Below are 25,073 nucleotides of genomic sequence, written 5' to 3' on the forward strand. Positions count from 1 at the left end.
GGAGGGGTGGTGGTGGAGGGTCATGCATGTGTTAGAGTCAGGGGACAACTGTCACCATCTCTCCTTCCAACATGTAGGTACCAGAAGGCAATCTGAAGTTGCCAAGGTTGGTGGCAGGTGTTTTTATTGGGTGAACCATGTCACTGGTCCTAATGGACTTTTGAGGTGGGAGAGTCCAAATTCACAGAGCCTCCTCCACCGAAGATACTGGGATGAGAAGAGCTTTCACTTAGTTTTGAGAAAGAAGCCAGCAAGGCTTCCTACTGCTCCCTTACCACCCACATCTCTTGCTTATAGAGAAACCTACTCGTGTTTATGTATACATGTATGGGCATATACACGTGTGCATGGGTAAGCCAGAGGTCAGCCTTGGATGATTGGTATTCCTTATGCAGCATCCATCTCTTTCTCTCTCAATCTCTCTCCTTCTTCCCTCCCTCCCTCCCCTCCCCCTCTTTCTTTCTTTCTTTCTTTCTTTCTTTCTTTCTTTCTTTCTTTCTTTCTTTCTTTCTTTCTTTCTTTCTTTCTTTCTTTGTATTTGGGGATTGACTTCATGTCTTCTTGCAAACTTTACCAACTGAACTGTGTCTCCAGCCCCATCCACCCCTTCTGGGATCTCAGAATTCTATCCCATTTTCTTGAGTGCACCTGCCAGTTGGATCTTCAACGTTTTTCAATTAATGTGTTAACAGTTGCCTCCTAAGCAGTCTTCCTCCCTCACCAGTGTCTGCTATCCTTCCCCACCTTCACCAAACATCCTTTATAAGAGTGCTATTTTTAAGACTGAAAACATATGATGTCTTTCCGTTCTTAGAAATCTTCACTGTCTCCTTATTAACTTACAGGGCAATGCCTACATTCTTTAGTTTATGCAGTGTCTGCTGATAGTTTATTAGACCCTTACGTCTGTCCTTTTTCCTTACACTGGAAGCAGGATCTTGCAGCACTACTCTGTCCTTCCAGAGCAGATTCCCCTCACTGTCTGTTAATGCATGTACCTCACTCCTCAGCAAAGTTTTTGTTTGTTTTGATGTTTTTGGAGACAGGGTTGTTCCGTGTAGCCTTGGGCATCTTGGAACTCCCTCTGTAGACCAGGCTGGCTTGGAACTCCCTCTGTAGACCAGGCTGGCTTGGAACTCAGAGATCTGCCTGCCTCTGCCTCCCCAGTGCTGGGATCACAGATGCGCACCATCACAAGCTGTCTCACAGTAGACTTCTTAAGAGAAAACATATTTTCAAATCAAATTCCCATGGCTAAGATATAATCTAGTGTTTGTGGCTGTGTTACTTTTCAACTTGACAGAGCCCAGAATCACCTGGGATATGGCCTCTAAGTATACACACTAGGGATTCTCTGATTTCTGTTAAGGGCTAGGGGAAGCGCCATCTTGGTTTCTAGGCTGGGGATCCTGGACCATGTACAGTGGAGGAAGTGTGCTGAGCACTGGCATGCATTCGTTGTTCTCTACTTCAGGACTAGCTGCTTCAAGCTCCTGCTACCCTGACCTCCCAGCCACACTGGGATCGTACCTTGAACTGTGGCCAAAACTAACCCTTTCTCCTTTAAAATGCTTCTATCTAGGTATCTTATTACAGTAATAGGAAAAGAAATGAAAAACACTTTTTAAATAAAAACACATAATAAACACTTCAAAGAAGAGTCATTAGTACTTCATTTTAATTAAAATTAACAGTTTAGAAGGACTAGACTGGAATAGTGTTTAATATCAACTTCATCTATATAAAAGAAATGCAGCAGGTCAGCAGAAATCCAAACGGTGCAGTTCCCATTATTGCACATGGGTGAAATGTGCTGCTTGGCGTAGGATAATACTTGGGCTGGGTCACAGGAGAAGAGAATTCAAAGAGCAGAATCCTCCAGTCTGCATTTATTCTAGACTTGGAATTCTCCAGTGGTCTTAAAATATAACTAGTATATTGGACACGTACATGCTCTTTACAAACACATCTGCCATGCATTTTAGCTACACACATCCTATCTGTTCCAGTCTTGTGTGAGCTCACTGTATAGCTCTCCCACACACAGTACAACATTTGCATACAAAGGCCCCAGTGTTCACACTCATGGACAACAGGGGAAGTGAGTTTCTCTTTTCCCCTTATGGGGAACCATACTGTAGCTATTGTTCACCCTTGGAGCACGTCTGATTTTGGTCATTTACGTTAGAGCATGAGAAAACATGACGGTTAATTGTGAACAGCTACTAACATAATTCCTACACTGCTACTACACAATAAAATACAATTAAAAAAACTTCCCCACCACATTCATTAAGGTGGCAATAACTGTATGAAAAAGAAAAAAAGGCTGTAAACATAAAGAAAAGTTCAACTTTGTCTTCTAAACAAATTACAAAATTATTTTTGTTTTTAACCTTGAGTGTTACTAAAAAAAAAAAAAATACGTAAACCTGTGGACCTAGTTACCACAAAGACTCATTCTAAGTCCAGGTTTGACCTTAAAGTTTGGCCTGAGCTAATTTGGCCTTCAAGTTTTCTCCAAGTTTGTCCATAAACTCAAATGTATTCAAGTAGTCAGAACGTTGTACACTGGTGGGAGAAAAAAAAAAAAAAAAGAAAGAAAGAAATTTAGTTTTTTCTCTGACAAGGCAGGAGGTAATTAAAAACAAATCCTAGCAATGCTACTCACACTTCTAGAAGAGAACTCACTAATGTTAAAAAGCTACAAATCTGTGGGCCATGACTGAGGCTCCTGGTGCTGCCTGTGCTCAGGGTAGCCTGCAGTGGGGTCTCATGTGCATACATTCACAGGAGACTACCTAGGCTTTGAACTACCAGGAGCTTTGGCCAGGCTAATGCCAATGTCACTGAAACCATCCCACTTAAAGTTTGTTAATAAATGCCCGAAGAGTAGGTTTCAAAACCACTATGCTGGTAACAATGTTGCAAATGTATCCTCGCTAGAAATCTAAGAAACCTGTAGTAAACGAGTCCATCTCTTTCCTGGACTGTACCAACTGTAACAGATCTCTGAGGTGTACTGGTGGGGAAATGGTATTAATTTACATTTAAGTAGGAGTTCATTTTTTGTTTGTTTTGTTTAAAATTTTTAAACTTTTGTACATTTTAATTGAAATATAATTATATTACTTTCCTCTGTCCCTTCCCTCTCTTCAGTCATTCTCAAGTCCCAGCTCTTTCCATGCCCCTCCACTCTCTAATCAATAGTCTTCCTCCCCAATTATTATTGTTACATACGTATGTATATGTATGCACAAATATGCAAGCGTAACCTGATGAGTCCATTTTTGTTGTCATGTGTTTATGGTTTTGGGGCTGACTTTATAATTTCTCCTTGAGAGTGGATTCTGAGTAACAGTTGATCTAGCTAGGACACTGGCTCCCAGGTCCTCAAACAAGTCCTGGCACCACAGGGACACTGGTAGGTCCTTTAGGGAGGGACTACCCCATCTGGATTGCTTCTACTCATACTTAGGCTGTTTACTCAATGGGCAGTTAAAGAAAACAAGTGTCCTTCAGTGTCAATTTTCTCTAAAGATTTATTTTAATTAAGTTACATGTGTGTCTGTGTCTCTCTGTGTGTGTCTGTTTGCACATCAGTGTAGCTACCTATGTCAGAAGCCCTGGAGTTACACTTATAGGTGGTTGTGAGCCACTCAACCTGGGTGCTGGGAACCCAACTCATGTCCTCTGCAAGAGCAGTAAGTGTTCTCAAGCATAAGCCATCACTCCCGCCCTCTCATCTTTTAAAAAAAAATTAAGCCATCACTCCCGTCCTCTCATTTAAAAAAAAAATTAAATAGAACTCTTTCATTTTAACAACTGCACACTAGGTCAGAAACCAGCAAATTTAGAGCCCAGCTCATAAACCAAATCTAGTTGTAGCCCAGTTCTCTACACAGGAGTTTGATTGGCGCGCCACTGTACCTATGCATTTCTTTATGATCTATGGCTACTTTCCTGCTACAGTGACAAATGTGGAAGTGTGTGGTTGTACAAAGATGATTTTCACAGAGCTGAATAGGTGGTCTAGCTGATACCACACACTACACACATAGTGTGTGCTGACCCCAGAAAAGACAAACAGCTCACATAATGTCAATGAGGGGTTATTTGACCACAGAGTGCAGGGCATCTTACACTTACTTGGGTAAGCCTTTAATGCAAGCAGCCAAGTCCTTAGTCATAAAGCCAGCCTCAATGGTCTCAATGCAGACGTCTTCCAAAGCCTTTGCGAAGAAGCTGAGCTCAGTATTGTTATCAAGCTTTGCTCTGTGGGCTAACCCTCGGGACCAGGCAAAAATGGAAGCTAAGGAAAGAAAACAAACAAAGAAATCACAATTTCAAATCACTTCAGGTATGGGGATTCCTAGTGTTTCACTTTTTCTAGAGATGGGGCAGGTTTTTGTTTAGATGATGGGCATCATTAGGGGTTATGAATTATGGATGAGTTTTAAGATGGCTGGAAATATTTCATCTGAAGCTCTGTTAAGACAGATTTAACTATTTGACCTTAAGTGACACCTCATTGTTCCTGGGGTAAAGGAAAATGCTTTTGAAAATGCTCCTCTCTGTTCTTCAACAAAATACAATATTGATCTTCTGCATTTTAAAGGACATTAACATCGCTCCTAATTATAGCATACACCCATTAACCCAGCACGTGGGAAGCAGAAACAGGAAGATTACTACAATGTTAAGGCTAGCCTATGCTACATATAAAAGTTTTAGGCTAGTCTAGGGTACACAGACGTTGTCTCATCACCCACCCTCCAAATAAAACAAAGTAATGATTTTGGTGATGATTTTGTAAGAGTCTACGAGTAGCAAAGGTACGTGTCTCAGTTCCTTTGAGATTGGCTTTGAAGAGTTCTCTGGCTGGAAATCAGTAAAGTAGATACTATCTTACCAATGGGGTTGGTGGACGTCTCTTGCCCTTTCTGGTACATGCGGTAGTGACGTGTGACAGTGCCATGGGCAGCCTCTGCTTCTACCGTCTTACCATCTGGACAAATCAGCACACTGGTCATCATGCCAAGGGAGCCATAACCTATAAGTGCAGAGCATGAAGTGTTGGGTCCAACTGCATGAACAGCACTGCTCTAGAGATGAGAGTAAGCGACTTGATGTTGACAGGTTATGGTAAACAAAATTAACACAAGTGCATACAAGCATCGACGATGCTCTTCAGAATGCAGGACCCCAGCTTCGAGTTTGAATCAAACTGCCAGGAAAGGCTATTATTTTCTCCCGAGCATCTACTTTGTGTTAGGGGGTGACCTATCCTCCATTCTACTTCTGAGGCTTCATTGTTCCCATGACTCAGTTTTCCTGCCTGTAAAGTTAGATACTAAAAGCACTTACTTGGCTGAGTTGCTGCGGGATTAGAGGAATACACACATAATCATGACTATGTGGTTGCGTATTATATCCCTTAGCACAGAACTGCCTATCAAGGAAGAACCCACTCGAGCTCTGCGCAGAATGCCCCTTGGTTCTGGAGGACGGAAGTGAGTTATCTGCTGCCCTCCTGTGGCTCACTCACGCTTGCTGAGATGGAGATGGAAAGGCAGATTAAAGCAGGATGGGGTGGGTGGATGTAGGAACAGTAGGAACAACCTACCTGCTTTCCCTTGCTCTCAATACTCTTGACAAAGCCTCTTTTCTGCAGTCCCCTATCCAGCAAACCTTACTGTCTCTTTTAAGTCCATGCAACTGTTTTTCCTTTTCATGCATTCTTTACTCAACTATAAAGCACTTCCATTTTCTTTACTCTCCCATGACCACCTAATGAAGCTGATGATAAATTATAATAAAGAGGGTAGAAGCAGGCTACTTTTTTTTTTTTTTTTTGGTCTGACACCAAGAAGATTCTTTTATTTTACTTTTTGGCCACATTAGGTTTATTATTATTATTATTATTATGTATTTGGTATGTGTGTATGTGTCACATCTGCGCCCATGTATGTGTAGAGATCAGAGGACAACTTTTGAGAGTCACTTTTATCCATCCTTCTGCTGTGTGGATCTTGGAACCTGAACTCCATTCACCATGCTTGGTGGTAGATGCCTTTGCGTGCTGAGCCATTTTACCAGCCCATATTGTTTCTGTCATCTTTGACTTTAGTGAAATCAATCTTTTCCCTCCTTATTTTATGCATTTGTAAGTGATTAAAACAAAACAAAACTTCACACGAAAGTAGAAAGTCACTTAATTTTCCTATCGTCGTATCTCACACTGAAAATGTAAAAAGAGATCCAAGGTATTGTGGCAAGGAGTAAAAGGGGTAACTCCTAACCACCGAGGATGCGTTCCCCAAAGAGCTCATTATTTGGCAACAGGGCCTCAGTGTGCTCCTGAGGAATTGAGATTCCTCTTCCCGCCGCCTAACTGTACCAGTCTAAATCTATTTAGTTGATTTAACAGCAACTCCTTATGTTGAAACTGGTAAAGAGAGAGAAAGCATTTAAAAAGTAAACACGCCTCTGTGTGGGAGCAGTGGCTCTCTCCAGTACCTGTGTGGCCCCCGAGGCTTCAGATGACTGGTAAGGGACGTCGTACCTCACTGTGGGTCTGATCTATGCTCCACTCCACTCTATGGCTTCATGGCTCCTACCCAACGTATCTACCACGACACTAGCTGGTGCCACTGTCAAACTGAGAACATAATTGACTACACAGCAGTTGTGCCTCTCCAGGAGAGGGAAGCCCCACTCTGCTGCCTTGCAATCTGATTGGCTCTCTGAGGTCACGTAATGTACGGGCTTTTGGCCCGAGCAGGACCTTGGCTGACAGTGTTTATTGCACTTCGACAGGACATTTAATAACAATGGGTGTGGGGATTTAGCTAACGATACAGCACATGCCTAGCTACACAAGGCTTTAGAATGGCTTTGTGTATCTTCCCCAGAACTCTGATGATGTCCGCTGTTTTTGTTTGTTTGTTTGTTTGTTTATTATTATTGTTGTTTTATCTACCAGGGTGTCACTACAAAGGACTGTTCCACTCAGCATAAATGCATGAGATTTTAGAGAGACAGAAAATTGTGTAACCACTGTATATGATACTAATGTTATCTTCTGTTGGTCTGGTCTACTGATTTTCAAACTGATTAGAGATACTCAACTTTCAAAGACCAAAAGCAGTACCTCCTGTGGGAAAGTAAACATAATTGAAATGAACACAAACACTCATCTGGGGAGATTCCGGTTCTAGGACTTCCCTTGTGCAAACCTGAAACCGAAGGGCAATCTGGTGTGGAAGTCAGGGAGTTTTACATGGCAAAACCACCCGTTTCTTGAAAATTCTGTAAACAGCATTGGGCTTTGCACACTTCCTTTGTGCTGGAAGCTAAGCACAAAGCATATGTTTTATAGAGCATTAGAACAGTCTTCAAGGTTGGCAGGAGGAGCACACTTAGGACTCATTGCCTGATGAATCACCTCTTGGAGACCCCGTCCTTGGTGCTGGGGTCCTTCACTTTACAACTTCTTTTTGGTTTTTCTCTACATTCTTTTGTTTGTTTGAGACAGAACTTTCCTACACGTCCCTGGCTGTCCTCGAACTCATTATGTAGACCATGCTGGCCTTGGAAATCAAAGAAAGCCATTTGCTTCTGTCTCCTGGTTAAGGTGTGCACCCCCATACCTGGCCTCATGAGCTATGAGGATAGGGGAATTGAGTGTTCGGATATGGCTTTAGCTACCCACTGGGAGCCCTGAAACTTCATCTGGGGTAAAGGGCTGAGTCGTGTTACCATTGTTAAGGCTGGAGCCAAGAAGGGCAAATCACTGAAGAACTTTCTGTGTGACTGAGTAAAGCTACTTTCCTAGGAGGAGTGTGATTCACTTGTCTAGGCACCTAAGAGTGCCATCAGGCCTCTTGCACTGTTAATGGTTCATTAATAGACAAGGATTAAGACATTCCCTTGTATGGCTGGGCTGCAGAGATGACTAACAGCTAAGAGCGCTGCTCTTCCCAAGGACTCCGGATCAATTCCCAGCACCCAGATGGCAGCTCACAACTGTTTATAGCTCCCACTTTCGGGGACCTGGCACTTCCACAGACATACATGCAGGCAAAGCACTAATGTACATAATGAAGTCTTAAAAACAACAACACCAAAAAGAAACAAAAGTCCCTTCTCACACCAGAGCCCTTTGTGGAATAACCTCGCTGCCGGCCGGCATGTGCTTCCTCTAGTGGTCCTCTGGCCATTTGTGTATATTTACCTTGGGCGACTGAGTCTGACTGCACATCCCCATCATAGTTCTTACAGGCCCAGATGAAGCCTCCCTCGGACTTCATAGCTTGGGCCACCATGTCATCTATGAGCCTGTGTTCATACCAGATCTTCTGAGCTTCAAACTGGGACTTGTATTTCCTAAAACAAGCAAACGAACAAGAGAAAACATGAATAAAATAGAATTAGTTTTTTTTTTTTTTTTTTTTTTTTGGTTTTTCGAGACAGGGTTTCTCTGTGTAGCTCTGGCTGTCCTGGAACTCACTTTGTAGACCAGGCTGGCCTCGAACTCAGAAATCCGCCTGCCTCTGCCTCCCGAGTGCTGGGATTAAAGGCGTGCGCCACCACGTCCGGCTATAGAATTAGTTTTATCAGGGATACCATTTGCAACTCTCCAAAAGGACAGGAAATATTATTGTTAGTAGATACAACACACATTTGGGACAGACAAATGCTTAGATTCCTATCCTAGACGCTCAAAGTGGCCATCTCTCAGAAGACTATTCTCTCTTACAAATGAAGGTCTAAGAATTATGTGCGGAAAAACAGATTCCCCCACGTATTTCTTTGCTTCCTACATTTTTCAATAATGATCAGATTTTGTGATTCAATTTATTTTAAAAATGTCATAGTGCTCAAGCTTGGAACAGATGGGCCATAGGAAGAGGACTCTCCAAACTTCAGCAAAGGTCTCCTTTCACTTCTCAGCTCCCATCTGAACACTTGCCCTAACTGGGAGTTATGCCATGTTAAGAGCGGACCCAAGCATGCCTCCTGTGTGGCCGAAATGAGAACTGTTACATACCAATAACAGGACATCTTAAAGCAGACCTTTCAATTCAAGCAAAGGTCTTAAGAAAAATAAACTGGGCAGGCTTCAGAAACACACACTTTCAAAACATTGGCACTTTTCAACATAAATGGGCTACTTTATTCAAACACTGAATAGCCCTGTCCCTACCAAGAAAAGAAAACACATGGCCCTTATTTAGGAACACATTTACCTTCTAAGAGCACCTCAGAATAGTTTCCTTTCGGCCCTGCTAAATCTCAGATTGGCCATTACCCAATGTCAGGGGAGTGATGTGGTTCATTCAGTCTGCCCCAGGGGCTACATCCTAAATGCCTGCAATCCTTACTTGAAAACAGAAAAGGGAGTAAGGGCCATAGTTACTTGTCATAGATCTCCTGGAAGATGTCTTTGAAACGCCCATCATACTTCTTCAGAATAGTGTTCTTGGTGCTGAGATACAAAGGCCAGCCCTTCGACAGAGCCATTTGGAAGGAACTGTGTGCAAAGTCTTCAATTGACTTATCCTGGTTGTACATGCCCATGGCAACACCACCACCTTCTGTGGAGAGGAAGTCACCAAGGACGAAGAGGAGAAAGGTAAGGATGATGGTATTTACCGCAAGACTAAAGCCGTGTACAATAAATACCCAAGGACCAATTTCTCAGCTGCCACCACGGGCTCAGGACTGTGAAATTCCAGAACTACCAACTTGAACAGGCTATGGCACAGGCACAGCGGGGAAGCATTTGTTTTAGATAAGGACGTTTTAATGTATTTTAGAAGGGCAACAGCAATAAGAAAATCATATGGTCTTTAGGATTCCAAAAACTGCAGGCACAGAGGTACCCGTCTTTAATCCCAGCACATGGGGAGCAGAGGTAGGTAGATCTCTGCAAGTTTGAGGCAAGCCTAATCTACAGAATGAATTTTATGATAGCCAGGTCTACACAGTGAGAGCCTGTCTCAAAAACAAAAACAACAAAAGATCCTGAAGATATCAAAACATGGAAAACTACCCCCAGGAACTAGAAGTACAATCAAGAATGGGAAAGAAGGGGCTGGAGAGATGGCTCAGCAGTTAAGAGCACTGACTGCCTTTCCAGAGGTCCTGAGTTCAATTCCCAGCAACCACCTGGTGGCTCATAACCATCTATAATGGAATCTGATGCCCTCTTCTGGTGTGTCTGAAGACAGCTACAGTGTACTCATATATATAAAATAAATCTTAAAAAAAAAAAAGAATGAGAAAGGAAGTTGGAACTCTTCTTAACATACTTTAAAATGTTCCAACATGGTATTTGTTTGTTTATTTTTGTTTATTATTATTATTTTTTGAGACAGAGTCTCTCTGTAGTGTTGGCTGTCCTGGAACTTGCTCTCTAGACCAGACTGACCCAGAGATCCCCTTGTTTCTGCCTCCAGAGTGTTGGGATTAAAGGCATGTGCCACTACTGCCTGACTGTACTTTATTTTTTAACTGTGCACATATATGGCTTGTGTTCATGTGTTTGTGTGTGTGTGAGTGTGTGTGTGTGTGTGTGTGTGTGTTGGCTGTGTACCATGGCACTCATGTGGGCTAGAAGACAATCTCAGCTTTCATCTTCTGTTGCTGTAGGCAGGATCTCCTGTGTTACTCACTACTGCATCCATCAGGTTAGCTAGTTTGTGAGCTTCCAAAGTCTCTTGTCTCTGCTTCCCATATCCCTGTAGGGGCACTGGGATCACCAACATTTGCTTTTTGTGCTTGGCTTTGTGTGTGGGATCTGAGGATTTCAGTTCTTGCTTGCACGGTGAATACCCTACCCAGTGAGTGATCTCTTCAGTTCCCAGCGTGCATTTTAAACTTAGGTATCCATAATGGAGAAAGATTTGCATTTTAACCACCGGGGGCATACTGAGCACACCTGTGCTAATTGGGGTAAATAATTACACTACACGTAATCACTGGCGTTTCACAACTCTTATTAGTTGACCTCTGTTATTACTGAAAGCAGATCCTGAATCCATGCCAAGGCCCCAAGCTAACTTGGCTGAGAATGTGAAAAACACTAAACAGGTAGAACTAGAATCTATGAATCTATGAAGACACAGAATCTATGAAAACAATATCACTTAGAGGAGGCAAGGAATGCAAAAGCTGGGGAGGCCCTGGGTTTCCTGTTTGTGTGAATGCTTAAAATTTTGGACACAGTTTAAGATAAATTGATGTATGTGTGATGATGTTCATGTGTTAAGTATGAGTGACTACATGCACACATCTGTGCATAAACAATGTGTGGCCGGGCGTGGTGGCGCACGCCTTTAATCCCAGCACTTGGGAGGCAGAGGCAGGCGGATTTCTGAGTTCGAGGCCAGCCTGGTCTACAGAGTGAGTTCCAGGACAGCCAGGACTACACAGAGAAACCCTGTCTCGAAAAACCAAAAAAAGAAAAAAAAAAAAAAAAAAAAAAAAACAATGTGTGGAGGTCAGGACAACCTCAGGAGTGGGTCTTCCATCTTGTTTAAGACAGGGTCTAATGTTGCTAACCACTGTGTGGGCCAGGGTAGCCAGCCTGATATTAGGCATACAGTTGTACTTAGCCTATATGTGGGCTCTGGAGATTCAAACTCAGTCCTAAAATTTGTGTGGCAAGTGCTCAAGTGCTTTATCCACAAAACCACCCTCCCAACCCTTTAGACTTGGATGTTCCTCAGAAACGTTGAAGATTCAGGTCGGCTTTTTAGGCAATTGCATAACTAACTACCCCCGCCCCCCCTTTTCTTCTCACTTTTTGAGACAAGGTTTCTCTGTGTAGCCCTGGCTGTCTGGGTCTCAGTCTGTAGACCAGGGTGGCCTCAAACTCACAGAGATCTGACTGCCTCTGCCTCATAGGCGCTAGGATTAAAGGCATACGCCACCCACCACCTCTTGGCCATAGCTAAGTTAAACAAATCTATTGTAACACAGTAGCCCAAGGCAGTGACACGTAGCAGGGCAGACTGCACCTACCTTCAAAGTCATGTACCATGTATGTCACCTTCTGAGTTCCATCTTTTGGTGTGTAGGTTATCTCTACTTTTCCAGGCCCAGGAACAACAAAATCAGTTGCTCTGTACTGTAAAGAGGGGAACATACATTAAGAAAAGTACCCCACCAGAAACTGTAAGGGGGAAAAATAGATTATGGAGCCAAACACCAGCAGTGTAACTTGAGGCTGTTTGGTTTTAAGAGCTAGGGTTGGGGTGGGTGGCGTCCACTATGAGGGAGGTCTACTAGTTGGTAACAGTGCATGTTGAAGATGGGCACATCTTCGTCAGGAGCCCGTGGAATAGACAGCAGCGTTATGAGCACCAAGTCAGAGAGGATGGAGACTATCATAAACTTCTGTCTGTCTTAGCTTTGTTTCTGTTGCTGCGATAAAACACTCCAACAGAAGCAATCTGGGGAAGAAAGGGTTTCTTTCAGCCAGGTCCAGGTGATGACGGTCCACCACAGTGGGGAAGTCACAGCTGCAGAAGCTGCGGAAGCTGGCCATGTCACCACCACAGTCAGGAACGGAGAGCAACGCACATGCACGCTAATGCTCAGCTTTCTTTCTTTCACCCAATCCAAGGCCCAGTTGGTGGGAAATGGTGCCACCCACGTTCTGGGAGGAACTTCCCACTTAGATTAACTGGGTTCAAAAAATTCCCTCACAGACAAGCCAACAGGCCAACCTAAATCAAGACAATTCCTTCTTGAGACTCCGTTCTCAGGTGATTCTAGACTATTAAAATGGCAGTCAAAACTATCCACCACAGACATTTCCCTCTAGGAAGCTTGTAGCTGCGTAAAGGCCGACACAAGTGAGAAGTTTTAAATGTCAACATGGGTGTGGGGGATGCTGGGTAGAATGAGGCGACAGAGGGAAGGCTAGAGTGAGATGCCAGCATCAGCTCTCCCACTGAAGATGACTGAAGAGCTTATGTCACGTCCTGACACTAATCTAGAAGCCGAATGCTGAACACATCTGATTTTGGCACCTGTTTTTCATGAAGGAACTAGGAAAGAATGCACCTGGCCAAGTGGCCTGGGATGTGACATGCTGTTAAGTTTTCAGGGTTCAGTCTCCCTCTGTGGTGCTCACTGTTACTTACACCTCCAAGATGGGCCTGAGCCATTCTACAGTGGAGACACATGCCCCCGACACACCAGGTGCTCACGGGTCACTGCTGCACGGGACCTTTTTCAGGACATGGGCAGTGCCAGCTGCACCTGCCACTTTACAGTAATCCTAACCACAGTGTGCAAAAGGTCAGTCAGATAACAGAAAAGACTAAACACTGCTGTCATCGAAAGTTCTCTACTATGGTAGCTGAGGCACTGATGTGCCCTAAGATACTTTGTACAGATCTATGAACATTAAACCGTGAGTCAACACACTAGTTTAAAGAAAAAAAAATAGAAGAAAAGAAAATAGAATCCACTCCTCAAGGGACTGAAACCACAAGAATTGAGCAATAAAAAGGACAAACAAAAAAATACTGAATAGGCAGTATGCTCAGGATGAAGACTTATCAAAAGCCACAAGGTGAAACAAAAGCCATGGGACACATCAAGGACCATGCTGGTAACCCTGTCACAGGAACAGAGACATCTGCAGTGGCCACGGTTTCCAGGGATGAGTCCATAGCAGCCCCTTGGTGTTACCTGGCTTCCGTTTTGTTTAAGGCTCCTTTTGATAGATAAGCTACTATCTACTAAAGCCCAAAACCTCAGTTTCTACGGACTTTGTAATCTGTGTTGTCGGCAACTTTTCTGCCCAATTCACCAATGACACTAACTGTACCAGTACAGAAATGAATGACATTTGTCTTCCAAACAATACAGAATGCTTTCACAAGACTGATTGAAACTACTGGGTGACTTTCTCTGTATCCACGAAGTGATCAGCTTAATGTAATACCTGGCAGTTCTTCATGTGGCTGAACATTAGAATCAGTTGGGGTTTTTAAAAGAAACTGATCCTCACAAAATTCAAATTTCAATGGCTCTATGGTGGGACTCAAATACTAGAAGTGAAACAAAACAAAGACAAACAAACATAAAAACTCAAAACAAACCAAAGCAGCAATGCAATAAAACCGTCACCATTACCACCAACAGCAACATCTCATGAAAGGATCCCAGCACGCAACCAGCACTGAAAACCACTGATCTGAGCGTATGGTCTTACTAATACAAAAATGGCAATATCATATGGAATAACTTAACAAAAGGATATTTGGGGAAAATGTGTTGAGTATTTATTTGAAAGTTTATCTGTATTTTTACACTTTCCTAAACATATGTAAATTTATAGTTTATTCATAATATATGTTGGACCTCTCTTAAGGGTGTAGATGCCCAAAGAACAAACATAGATATTGGAGCTAAAGGTCTGTGAAAAATAAACACGGAAACAAATCAAATTATGCTCACTCAGATGACTTACTTGGTCCCCGTATGCATGTCGGCCAATGATGATGGGTTTTACCCAGCCTGTCACTAGCCGGGGGATATTTTTGCAGATAATAGCTTCCCTGAAGACAGTGCCACCCAGAATGTTTCGGATGGTGCCATTTGGGGATTTCCACATTTGTTTCAACTTGAATTCTTCAACCCTCTTCTCATCGGGGGTGATGGTAGCACACTTGACGCCCACGTTGTATTTCTTTATAGCCTCTGCAGCATCTTTGGTGACCTGGTCATTGGTGGCATCACGATTCTCTATGCCTAAATCATAGCTTGGAGAAGGAGAGATGTCAGGGCAGCTGTGGAGACAAACTGACAGGCTGCAACCTGCACGCAGAGCTTGCTGGACCAAAGTGAAGACCACAAAACATCTACGTATGTCAAGTTCTAGCACCAAACAAAACATGGGCGCTTAGCCTGCCAAAAAAAGGTAAAGCTACACTAGGAGGCTGCAGCCTGCCTCCCTCAGGTGGGAAGAGCTGCTTATCAGGAAACTAAGCAGAAGCCAATGCAGTCTGCTAAATGGCCTCCTGGTTTTCGCCATTTAAAGGCAGCAACAGATCAGAGCAACCCTTTGTCCTGGCTTCTGTCCACACAACTAGCAAACAAATTAAAGCCAAGTCCAACCTTATTGTCCCATCATAAGTTTTATACTCTGTAAGTAACGAGGCGGTAAGGTGAAAGGATAAAAGGGCTGGTTTGTATTTCTGGTACTCAAGTAGTGGGAAGGTTAGCTCTTGCTGATCCGTGCCAAAAGAGCTGAGAACTCTTTTGTTAAAGCCAGTTAGTCATAGGGTGAACCTTCCCCTACATCTTGGTAAGTCTCTTTGTTCTTGAACCAAGCCTGTAGTTTATTGGATAAGCAATGGAATCCACCAACCATCTTGTACACACTGTATTTAGCACAGCTCCCATGGTCCAGACTATTCACAGAGGAATGAATGAATGCTGGCTGTCCACAGAGCATAGAAAATCACGGAAAAGCTTAAGTACATAATGGTTTATTATAAGTAATACAAGTTGGGAGGTGCTGGTGCATACCTTTTCTTTAATCTCAGCACTTGGGAGGTAGAGGCGGGGGGGGGGGGGAATTTCTGAGTTTGAGGCCAGCCTGAGTTACAGAGCAAGTTCCAGGGCAGCCAGGGCTACTCACACACACAGACATACTCAGACACCCACAGCTGTTTTGAAAAAGCCAGAAAAAAAAAACAAAACAAAACAAAACACAAAACAAAAACCAAACCGGATACTCCCCAGCCTCCTCCCCCCCCAATACCTTAAACATACACAAAATCACTAAGTGACTTACTTTGTTCTCCATGGCCTTACAGGAAAGCCTCAGCTCTCCACACTAGCTAATAACTAAGCTGCCTTTCTGATCTCAGGGTTTGCATCTTCCTGTCCTGACCTATCCCAACCGCTGGTGCAGACACAGGGAGAGGGGCGTTGTGTTTCCGAAAACTATTTTCTGCTTCAGCTTTAGAGAATTCATATACGCATAACAGAGCCACGCACTTTCTTGTCCTTTGTGTCTAGGGAATGCTGAATATCTATAGATATACAATCTCAACTCCACAGGGAATGTGGACAACATTTTCCATGCTATAGGAGCCTTTTCTCAGGAGAATCCATCTGCAAATCTGTCTGAGCCTTTCAAAGCCTAGAGTCAGGTACTTACTTCTTCCTAGGCACAGGGTCTCACATTGCAGTCTAGGCTAGCTTGGAACTCACAGCAAGCCTCTCTTAGCTTTCTAAGAGCTGGGATTACTGGCATGAGCCACAAGGGCTCTCCTTTAACATGCCTAATGCAGGCCGGGGGAGAGAGAGAGAGCAGTCACCAAAGTTCTTGTTTTGCAAGCATGAGGACCTGAGTTCAGTCCCATCTGAGTTCAGAATCTACCTTCAAAGACAGAAAAGGGCTGGTCATAAAAAACCCACCAGATATGTTTATGCATTTGCAATCTCAGAGTAAGGAAGATTCTGGATCCTAGGGTTTGCTGGCCGGTCAGCTCAGTTTACTTGGTGGATTCCAAGCCAGTGAAAGGGCTGCCTCAAAAAAAAAAAAAAAAGATACCCCAAGGAAAAAAACAGATACCCCAAGGTTGTCCTATGACCTATATGTAGCCATGTGCAACACACACACATACAGAGAGAGAGAGAGAAAGAGAGAGAGAGAGAAAGAAATTTTGCTTCCAGATAAGTGTCTCTAAGCATTTAGCTGGAGCATGACCTCCAGGTCAGCTTGGTCCAAGCTAACCAGGGAGACATAGTGAGGTCCTGTCTCAAAACAACAAAACAAAACAATAACCAAACCAAGACCAAAAAGCAGGTCTGGGGAGATGGCTCAGTTGTTAAGAGCAGTTGCTGCTCTTGCAGAGGGCCTGGGTAACTCCCTTTTAGGCATTCTGATGCCTTTTGCCTGACTCTCCAGGTACCAGGTATTCATACTGCACAGATACACACAGGTAGCCTAACTTAAAATTAAAAACTCTGAAAACAATCCCTGTCTCCATGCTGTGTGTGTGTGTGTGTGTGTTGGGGGTGAGGTGGTGTAGGTTCACTTATTGCCATGCAAAGTTCTGAATAAAAAGTTCCTAAAATGCCCCCCCCCGTCATTCCTCTATGCTTAGGGGGTCTTAAGCAACTACAATATCGATCTTATTTTGGCTATAATATAGACAGTACCAGCAGCATAGATTTACACAATCAAAAGGTAGCTAATGACATAACGTGAACTAAATATCTGAACCGAACTTAGCAATAGGATGTGTACAGAGTGATTCTGGGTCAAGGCAAAGGCAGACATCAATAGTTTGCCTTAAATATATTGCTCAGCATTATACCATGCCAGCCTTTGACCACTTCACCATTTGTAAAAAGCATCTCTAATTAGTTCAAATGTGCAAAAGGGCAAGGAGCAAGCTTATGAAAACCACCATGAGCAGACAGGTCAGTAGGTGGTGAAACACACCTTTAGTACCAGCACTTGGAGGCAGAGGCAGGGAGATCTCTCAGTTCAAGATCAGCCTGGCCTACAGAGTGAGTTCCAGGACATGGTTACAAAAAAACAAAAAACAAAAACAAAACACACAAAACAAAAAGAAAAAAAAAAAGGAAAAAGGAAAAACACCAGGGAAAAGGGAGAGAATAAATAACCTACTTCCTAATCTGCCTCTTAACCCAGAAAACAGAGGGTGAAGGCACACAGGACTCCTAGGGAGCTGCTGCTCGGGGTGTGTGTGTGTGTGTGTGTGTGTGTGTGTGTGTGTATACTCCGGCAAGTAGCATGAAGAGGACAGAAGATGCAGGAGGAAAAGGAAAGCCCTGTCCACTGACTCAGTGGACACAGAAGAGCCAGCTGGGAAGGACAAACAGGAGTTCTCAGCATTTAGGTCACCTTTTGTCCCCTATTTTTTTCCTTCCACAAGTAATACACCGACTGCTCTAGACAGCTGATGTGTGAAGACATTCACAGGGCAAACAGAGTTAGACATGCCTCAAAATTCACTACATTTCTTTTATAGGGCTTAACTTTGAGATAATGGCAAGCCCACTTTTTCTAATAGTAGGTTAAAATAGAAGATTCCCTGAGGGCTGAGGGGCAATGGCTCAGTGGAGAAAGATTCTTGCTCCTAAGCCTGATGATCTGAGGTTGATAGCTTGATCCATTGAGCCCACATGGTAGAAGGGGAGAATCTACTTCCATCAGGTGGTTACCCTGATCGCCACTGTGGGATGTGTGCTGTGGAATGTTCCCGTTCGTGCACACGCGCGCGCGCGCGCGCGCGCGCGCACACACACACACACACAAATTAAAAAAACAAATTCATCTGCATATATTTAAGATGAAAAATAAGCTTTGGCTAAGAATTGTGGCATATGACTGTTGTCCTAGCATTTGAGAAGCTGAGGCAGGAGGACTTTTGTGAGTTCAAGGCCAATCTGGGCTACATGGCAAGTCTCTATGTCTCAAAGAAAATCCAAAAACCCAACCCAGATAACAACAAAGAAAATTAAAACCTTTAATCACAAACACAGGTATTTTATATGTAACAAAACAATGCCAGGTACAATTTGAGATGACAATTGTTTCTGAGTTTGCTAGCTACAGAGAAGAACAATTAATTTATTTACCTATGCAGATCCAGTTCCACATAGGGAAGAATGAGTTTTTCCTTAATCAATTCCCAAATGATTCGTGTCATTTCATCTCCTTGCATCTCCACCACAGAACCTCCATGGATTTTCCTGGACATTTTTACTTCAATAACCCTAATTAAAAAAAAAAAAAAAAAGAAAAGGTTTGTACCTTGTCACGTTATAAAGTAGAAACGATATATCAATGAATTGGTGACTATTAAAAAAGAACAATTTATAATAGCACAGTTATATAAATCGTCACAATTACGTTTACCAACACAACTGAGAACTTCTCTGTGCAAAACACAGCTACAATTCTTTTCCTGCTGCTTCTGAATCAGGACTATAAGATGACTCCGTAAGACATTATTTTCCCACTTGCGAGATGAATAGCTTTACCAAGGCCATCTGGCTAAAGTGTAGGGGAACGTGACCCTGAAACACACCCTTAATAATGCAATCGTTATCTCAACCATTACAAGAGCAGATCTGTTATCTTAGAGATGAATAGATATTACGAAAGTGATTTCTCAGATAGAGAAATCAGGAGACAGAAAGGCCCCTTCCTAGTACACAGACTCATCCAAGTTATGTTTCTCGGTATCTCAAGTCCCGCTCTGTTCCCTTGGCTTTCCAGGGGCAAGGGCAGCTGTTTGTATGATGGGACACTACATTGTTCTAGGAAGGCCATCACTTTAAAAAGTATTCATTTGCCAGGTAGTGATGGTGCATGCCAGGCAAGTGGATCTGAGTTTGAGACCAACCTGGTCTACAGAGCAAGTTCCAGGACAGCCAGAGCTACACTAGAAACCCTGTCTCAAAACAAACCAAAAGTATTAATTTATCTGATTCCAATAAAGGTAAAAGGTGACTGCTTGGAAAAAGAGAAACTTCAAGGCTTAAAGAATAACATGCTTGTATTCAGGAGGCAAAGGGTCCCTGAACCTCTGAGAGTGTCTATTCCTTATAGGACACTGTTGTGTAACTGTTTCCTCTGTAACTGAAGCATTCTATCCTACACTAAGCTCTTTAAACAGGCAGGTAAAGAACTAAAAATATAATTTCAGGATGACTCTGAAACTGAGCAGAGTTGCTAGGCCCCACCCTGACAGAGTAAACAATAAAAGTTGAGACTCTTAGACTGGAGAAGCCAGGCTTTGAAGAAGACCCGACCCAGGCTGGCCACCTGGAAAGGACAGTCTCTAACTCTTGAGCTGCCAGCAGGCTGTGCAGTCTGCACCTGGTTCCCAGCTTTTGTGAGTTCTCCCCCATGCTGGGGTGAGGTGATGCAGAGCCATTTTTGCTCCTTACCCATATTTGGGTATAGTACTCCCAACAGTACTTATTGTTTCACCAAGTTGGATTTTGGTGGTGTCTCTACTTTGTCCTGTCATAGGATCCCTGTATGGGCTACGTGGGTTGCATTTCCCTAGGCAACAAGTGCCCTGTTCTGTCACACAAGTGACACTATAATGGGAACTTTCTTTCCAGAAATGCAGTGGCATATAGATCAATGTTATAGCTGAGGAACAGAAAAGTTGGGAGACTTTAAAGCAATTAGATAACAACCTAAAGCTGTCTTGAAAATAATCTGATCCTTAATTTTTTTTTTAAAGGGGAATGATTATTAGACAGTAGGTCTCAGTACCTCACAAGAAGTCAGGAATATTTCCCAACTCTCAAATCCCATTTTTATGTCTGAGATTTGCATTTCTAGAATCCTATTTCTAGTACTGAAGTGGTACCCTGAGTCCATTACCAGAGAAGTTTCTGGAAGTCAGTTAAAAGAAATCAACAAGTTGGTATGGGTGAACCAATACCACCCATGCGATACAACTTAAAGATTAACTTGCAGTCGATCATAGGGTTCATAATTAATTCCATTTTCACCATGGCCATACTAGAGACAGCTACATTATCTCAGTTTTGATACTGCACTCTCATGGTCGTGTTCCTACACAGCATTACACAACAGTTATGACTAGGCTATTTTTCTGTGATGGCAAATACAGCTAATAAAAGATCACAATGCCGGGAATGTCTGAACTTTTTGATTTGCTTTGTTATTTCCTTCTTGGTGTGTATGTACTCTGATGTAATCTTTTTATATCTCAGAATTCACCAATGAATGATAAAGGTCAGATTTCCTTCCCTTTATCTATTTTTTTTTTTTTTTTTAGCACTTGTTACTTAAAGAAGTGAAGCTGTATTGTGACTACTATCACACTTCTGAATTTGATTTCCATGGCATGTGTGGGCTTTAGGTACCCCTAGATTCCCTGACCTCTTGGGTCTCACCTTTTCTGATCCCACCCAACCCCAACTTTTAAAGGAAAGGTTGATCCAAGCCTAATAGCTACCAGCTTATTTACATAGTCTGAAGGCAGCCAGTTTCCAATCTGACAGCCTGTGCAATTCCAGAAAACAAACATAATAGACTAGTTAAGCAATAGGAACCCTTTGCCATACTTAATTTTACTTCCATAAATCTCAAGTTTCTATCTTGAGCCAATCTTTTTGTTTTCCAGCCAAGTTCAAGTTGCAAAACATGTGGGGACTCTAAGGAAGTAGCTGGAGTATATTGTCGAAAAATTCCTGCTTCTCTCTTTTTGCAGTGCCTACACTCCCACTAACGCCCAACTAACTATACAATGTGGTCACATTAAAGATATCAGATTAGAGGGCAAAATTGCTAATTCTCATCTTGATGGTGAACGGACTTGCAATTATAACAAGGCCTCTCAATTTTGATGACTTAAACAAGTGTCCTTTCAATTTATCTCCTAAAACAAAGCAAGATTGGGAACAGAAAGTCTTAACATACAAATACCCCCGCCAGGAGGATTTATTTGGATTTAATATCAGCCCAGTTTATCTGGTTTAAAGTACAGTGCTTGAGTGTATCCAGAGGGGCAAAGGGCAGTTTATTTGCACAGGAGCCTTCCAAATAAAGGTCACGGGAGTACAAATATCGGTGCGCACACACGCTCACACCACCGGAGGGTGAGTCCTAGAGTGAGCGCCCGGCTCTTTGGCTTTTTGCGGGTCTCCGGTTTGCTCGACCTCGGGTGACACTGAGACAGGAGATATCCTTGTGGGCGTTGTGCAAGCTCTGCTAATGAAGCTGACTCGGTTCCTCCTTCCAGATCCCCACACCAGCCCCTCCTCTCAGCAGTGCCAGGACCTTTTTTTAAATAGGAGGTCCACCCAGATGGCTGCAGAACTCCTCTGGAATCGAGACCCCAGGGCGCCCCCAAGTGGCTAAGCAAACACGACAGACTGAAGCTGGAGGCTCCGCCTACCTTCATCCCCTCCCTCTCTTACACTCTCATTAGCTCTTCTCCGGCCACAAGGCAGGTCCCACCCCTGAACTTTGATGGGGGTACACGCCTAAATTCCTGGCTTACACCCTTTCTGCAACCAGCTTTCCTGCCTAGTCCTTTTACACCCAACACTCAAGAGTTCTGTGCGTCCACCTCAAAGCTAAATTCTCCTCCGCGGGTGCAGATCTGCCTTGCCACTTGTCACTGCTTGCAACGTCCTCGCCTCCCAAATCGATCCCAACCTCGGAAGCGCCCTTCTATACTGATAAGCAAGCAGACTCTGCTACTCCTATTTCCCTTCTCTACGCCCAAACTCTGGAAGCGTCCCTGAGAGGACCAGGGCCTTGCCACTGAGTTCATCTCTGCACAGCCAAGACCTGGCGTTTCTTCCTTTTTTCTCACTCCAGAACAGTTTAATAGTAAGGGGCGGCGGCTGCCGCTCTAAGCCCTGGGGCACCTGCAGGGAGGGGAAGGAGCGCCCGCTTGCAGCCGGAGGCGCCCCAGCTACTCACCGGCTCACACCCGTACGCACACACACACAAGCTGTAATAAGCCGGCCCCAGTTAGATCAGCATCCGCCACAACCTTCGCTCGGAAGCCCAGGGGCAGGGTCAAGGCTTTTTAACTCTTCCCGGCTTTGTCTCCTCCCAGGCCCCACCCCCTCAGCCCACCTCCCGAAACCCCGCCCCCTCCACGACGCCATTCGCCGCCTCGGACTTTGTGGGGTGGGCGGAGGCATAGATTGAGATTAAGTCTGGGATGCAGCGGTCCGGTGTTCCCGGTGGGGGATGGGACTGCCACACTACCGGGATTCCTCGGGAACACCCTGCAGCTGAGGAGCGAGAACGCCACCTACTGGCAGGCTACCGGATGCGCTGAGGCCGAGTGTTCTGAGCTCCGCAACGCTGGAATCCCAGCGTTGAGTATCCAGGTTCTCTGTAAAAGGTACAAAAGGGGGAGCCCTCCCTAGACTGGATCCCTTCCTGGAGTCTCCGGATGCCTCTTAGAGCTGGACTGTGCCCTTTGAAGAATGTGCGTTTGAGGTTTTTTAAAGGCGTGTGAGGACTACAGATTCTACCTTAATGCAAAGGCTAAACAGAGCGCATTTTCCATTTCAAAATCAAGAGCAAACAGTACCCTACACACAAATACATATATGAGTAAAACCATTCATATTCTCACGCTGAGGTTCTTACAGAGCTTCACCATTCCACCCCAGTAATTCCCTCCACTACCAATGATCCGTATTCCCAACTGTTGCTGTTTATAAATAAGCTTCACTCACCATTTGCCATGGAAGACAGTGAGGTTGATTTTCTGGGTTGCGATGAAGCTGCACTAGAGATATACGATATAAATCTTAGAATTCTAAGAGTGGGTTAAAAGTATTCCAATCTTTCCAGAGATTTTTCTGTCTGTATTCCTTAGTCTTGAAAAGGAGAACATTATGGCTTGTAGGACAATAGATCATCCTTGATTGGTCAAAGTTCAACGCTTCATACACTTTTAAAACAACCAGCATTGTGTTGAAAAGTTATGAATTCACGGCAGTTAGTAAGATTCATTTTGGACACTAGAGGGCGCTGTGTGGAAAAGGACTCATACCTGGTGTCAGCTGTTAATGTTGATTAACTGGGTATTAGCTGTGACCTCCGTTTATTCCTATAAAATGATTAGAGAGTGTGTGAGTTTATACTTTCACCTCTAATCTCACTTTTTAAAAAATATTTATTTATTTATTATATGTAAGTACACTGCAGCTGTCTTCAGATACACCAGTCAGATCTCCTTAAGGATGGTTGTGAGCCACCATGTGGTTGCTGGGACTTGAACTCAGGACCTTCAGAAGAGCAGTCGGGTGCTCTTACCTGCTGAGCCATCTCACCAGCCCACTTTAAATCACTTTAAAAAACGTTACTTACTATCATCTGGCACATATTGTTTATATTACTAAAAGTAAGTATTCATAGCCATTCTTGTTCCAGAAAGCATTTTAGAATAAATTCAAGAAACGAAGAACATAACACAATAAGAAGTATTGACTATAGGTGATGGAAAAAGTAAGAAGAATGCATAGGAATACAGAGCCAAGGTGAATTTAAATATAAACATCTTCAACCAAATTCTAAAAATGTGCTAAGCATGGATTGACTATCTGAGACACTGAGATAGAACATATGGCACTTATGTGCATGTCTCCATCTGAAATCACGTTTTCAAGGGCTGATATGTCAAGTGCACGAGCTGATAGATCACTGAAAGAGAATATTTGTAGATGCTTGGTATTAAATTAAATTATTACAAAATAAGCCAGGTGTGGTGGTGCCTGTTTGTATTCCCTACACTTGGGAGGCAGAAGCAGGAGGACTGTCACAAGATCCAGGCTAGCCTTGTCTACATAATGAGCTCCGGGCTGGTCAAACCCCATTTCAAAATCCAGAACAAACAATATCCTATACTCAAATAAATATATGGGTAAAACCATTCATATTCTCATGCAGAAAGTCTCGTAGAATCATAAAATAATAAACTTATAGACTACATGACTGGAAAAACTACAAAACATTAAAATATCATTATTTATGTCTAATATGTGAGTGTGGAAATGTGCATGCCATGGCAAGGATGTGGAAGCCCAAGGGCAGCCTTGAGATTTGTAGGTTTTGGAGACCAAACAGGTCAGAAGGTCACAAGGCAAGTGCTTTGATCCTACTGAGCCACCTCTCTAGCCTCACAAAGCAGTACATCACCACTATTAGTAACAGTGAGACTTAACAACTGGTGTTTGGTTGAAAATTACATTTCTCTTAAAAATGTGACTATGACATTCACTGCTCATATTCATGTAGCTCACTGCATTTGCATGCTTATGATTTGCTATCTTTTCTTTTCATTTACTCAATAAAAGTATCTAAATATTTGAATAAGGTCTGGTCGGGACACTACTGTAAGCATCAATGGGAACCTGGGTCAGAAATGTCTTTTAGCATCTGTTTGCCTATGAGACACTCATCCAGATGATGGAATTCCCATGAGATTCCAATGCTACTTTAAGTTCGGTTGATGATCTGAAAAAGTAAAAACACACAAAAAAGA

At 43.3% G+C, this 25,073-nt stretch overlaps 1 protein-coding gene across 2 annotated transcripts; it reads right to left on the minus strand.

Moving 5' to 3' along the window:
* Positions 1-1,655: 1,655 nt before the first annotated feature.
* Positions 1,656-23,315, minus strand: Idh1 (isocitrate dehydrogenase (NADP(+)) 1). 2 transcript variants are annotated; one of them, XM_085837970.1, is made up of 9 exons: positions 23,263-23,315; positions 18,649-18,786; positions 14,495-14,786; positions 12,031-12,136; positions 9,422-9,599; positions 8,237-8,388; positions 4,913-5,053; positions 4,150-4,312; positions 1,656-2,571 (listed from the first exon to the last, which is right to left on the minus strand). In XM_085837970.1, the coding sequence occupies exons 2-9, from the start codon at positions 18,768-18,770 to the stop codon at positions 2,481-2,483; spliced, it is 1,245 nt and encodes a 414-aa protein (XP_085694096.1). In that variant the 5' UTR covers positions 18,771-18,786; positions 23,263-23,315; the 3' UTR covers positions 1,656-2,480. The 2 variants fall into 2 exon arrangements, with proteins under 2 accessions (XP_085694096.1, XP_085694093.1); XM_085837967.1 differs by lacking the exon at positions 23,263-23,315 and adding an exon at positions 22,490-22,621.
* Positions 23,316-25,073: the final 1,758 nt, after the last annotated feature.

The sequence above is a fragment of the Mus caroli genome, unplaced genomic scaffold (assembly GCF_978045245.1).
Source record: "Mus caroli unplaced genomic scaffold, Mus_caroli_1 scaffold_1, whole genome shotgun sequence".
Classification (NCBI taxonomy): Eukaryota; Metazoa; Chordata; class Mammalia; order Rodentia; family Muridae; genus Mus; species Mus caroli.

Bases quoted from the DNA above. Each gene is read 5' to 3' on its own strand.
- Idh1 (XM_085837970.1), bottom strand. From the start codon at position 18,770: ATGTCCAGGAAAATCCATGGAGGTTCTGTGGTGGAGATGCAAGGAGAT. The intron at 9,600-12,030 runs GTAGGTGCAGTC...TCCTCTCCACAG, and splicing joins CATGGTACATGACTTTGAAG to AAGGTGGTGGTGTTGCCATG. The intron at 5,054-8,236 runs GTAAATATACAC...CTGCACTTATAG, and splicing joins GTCAGACTCAGTCGCCCAAG to GTTATGGCTCCCTTGGCATG.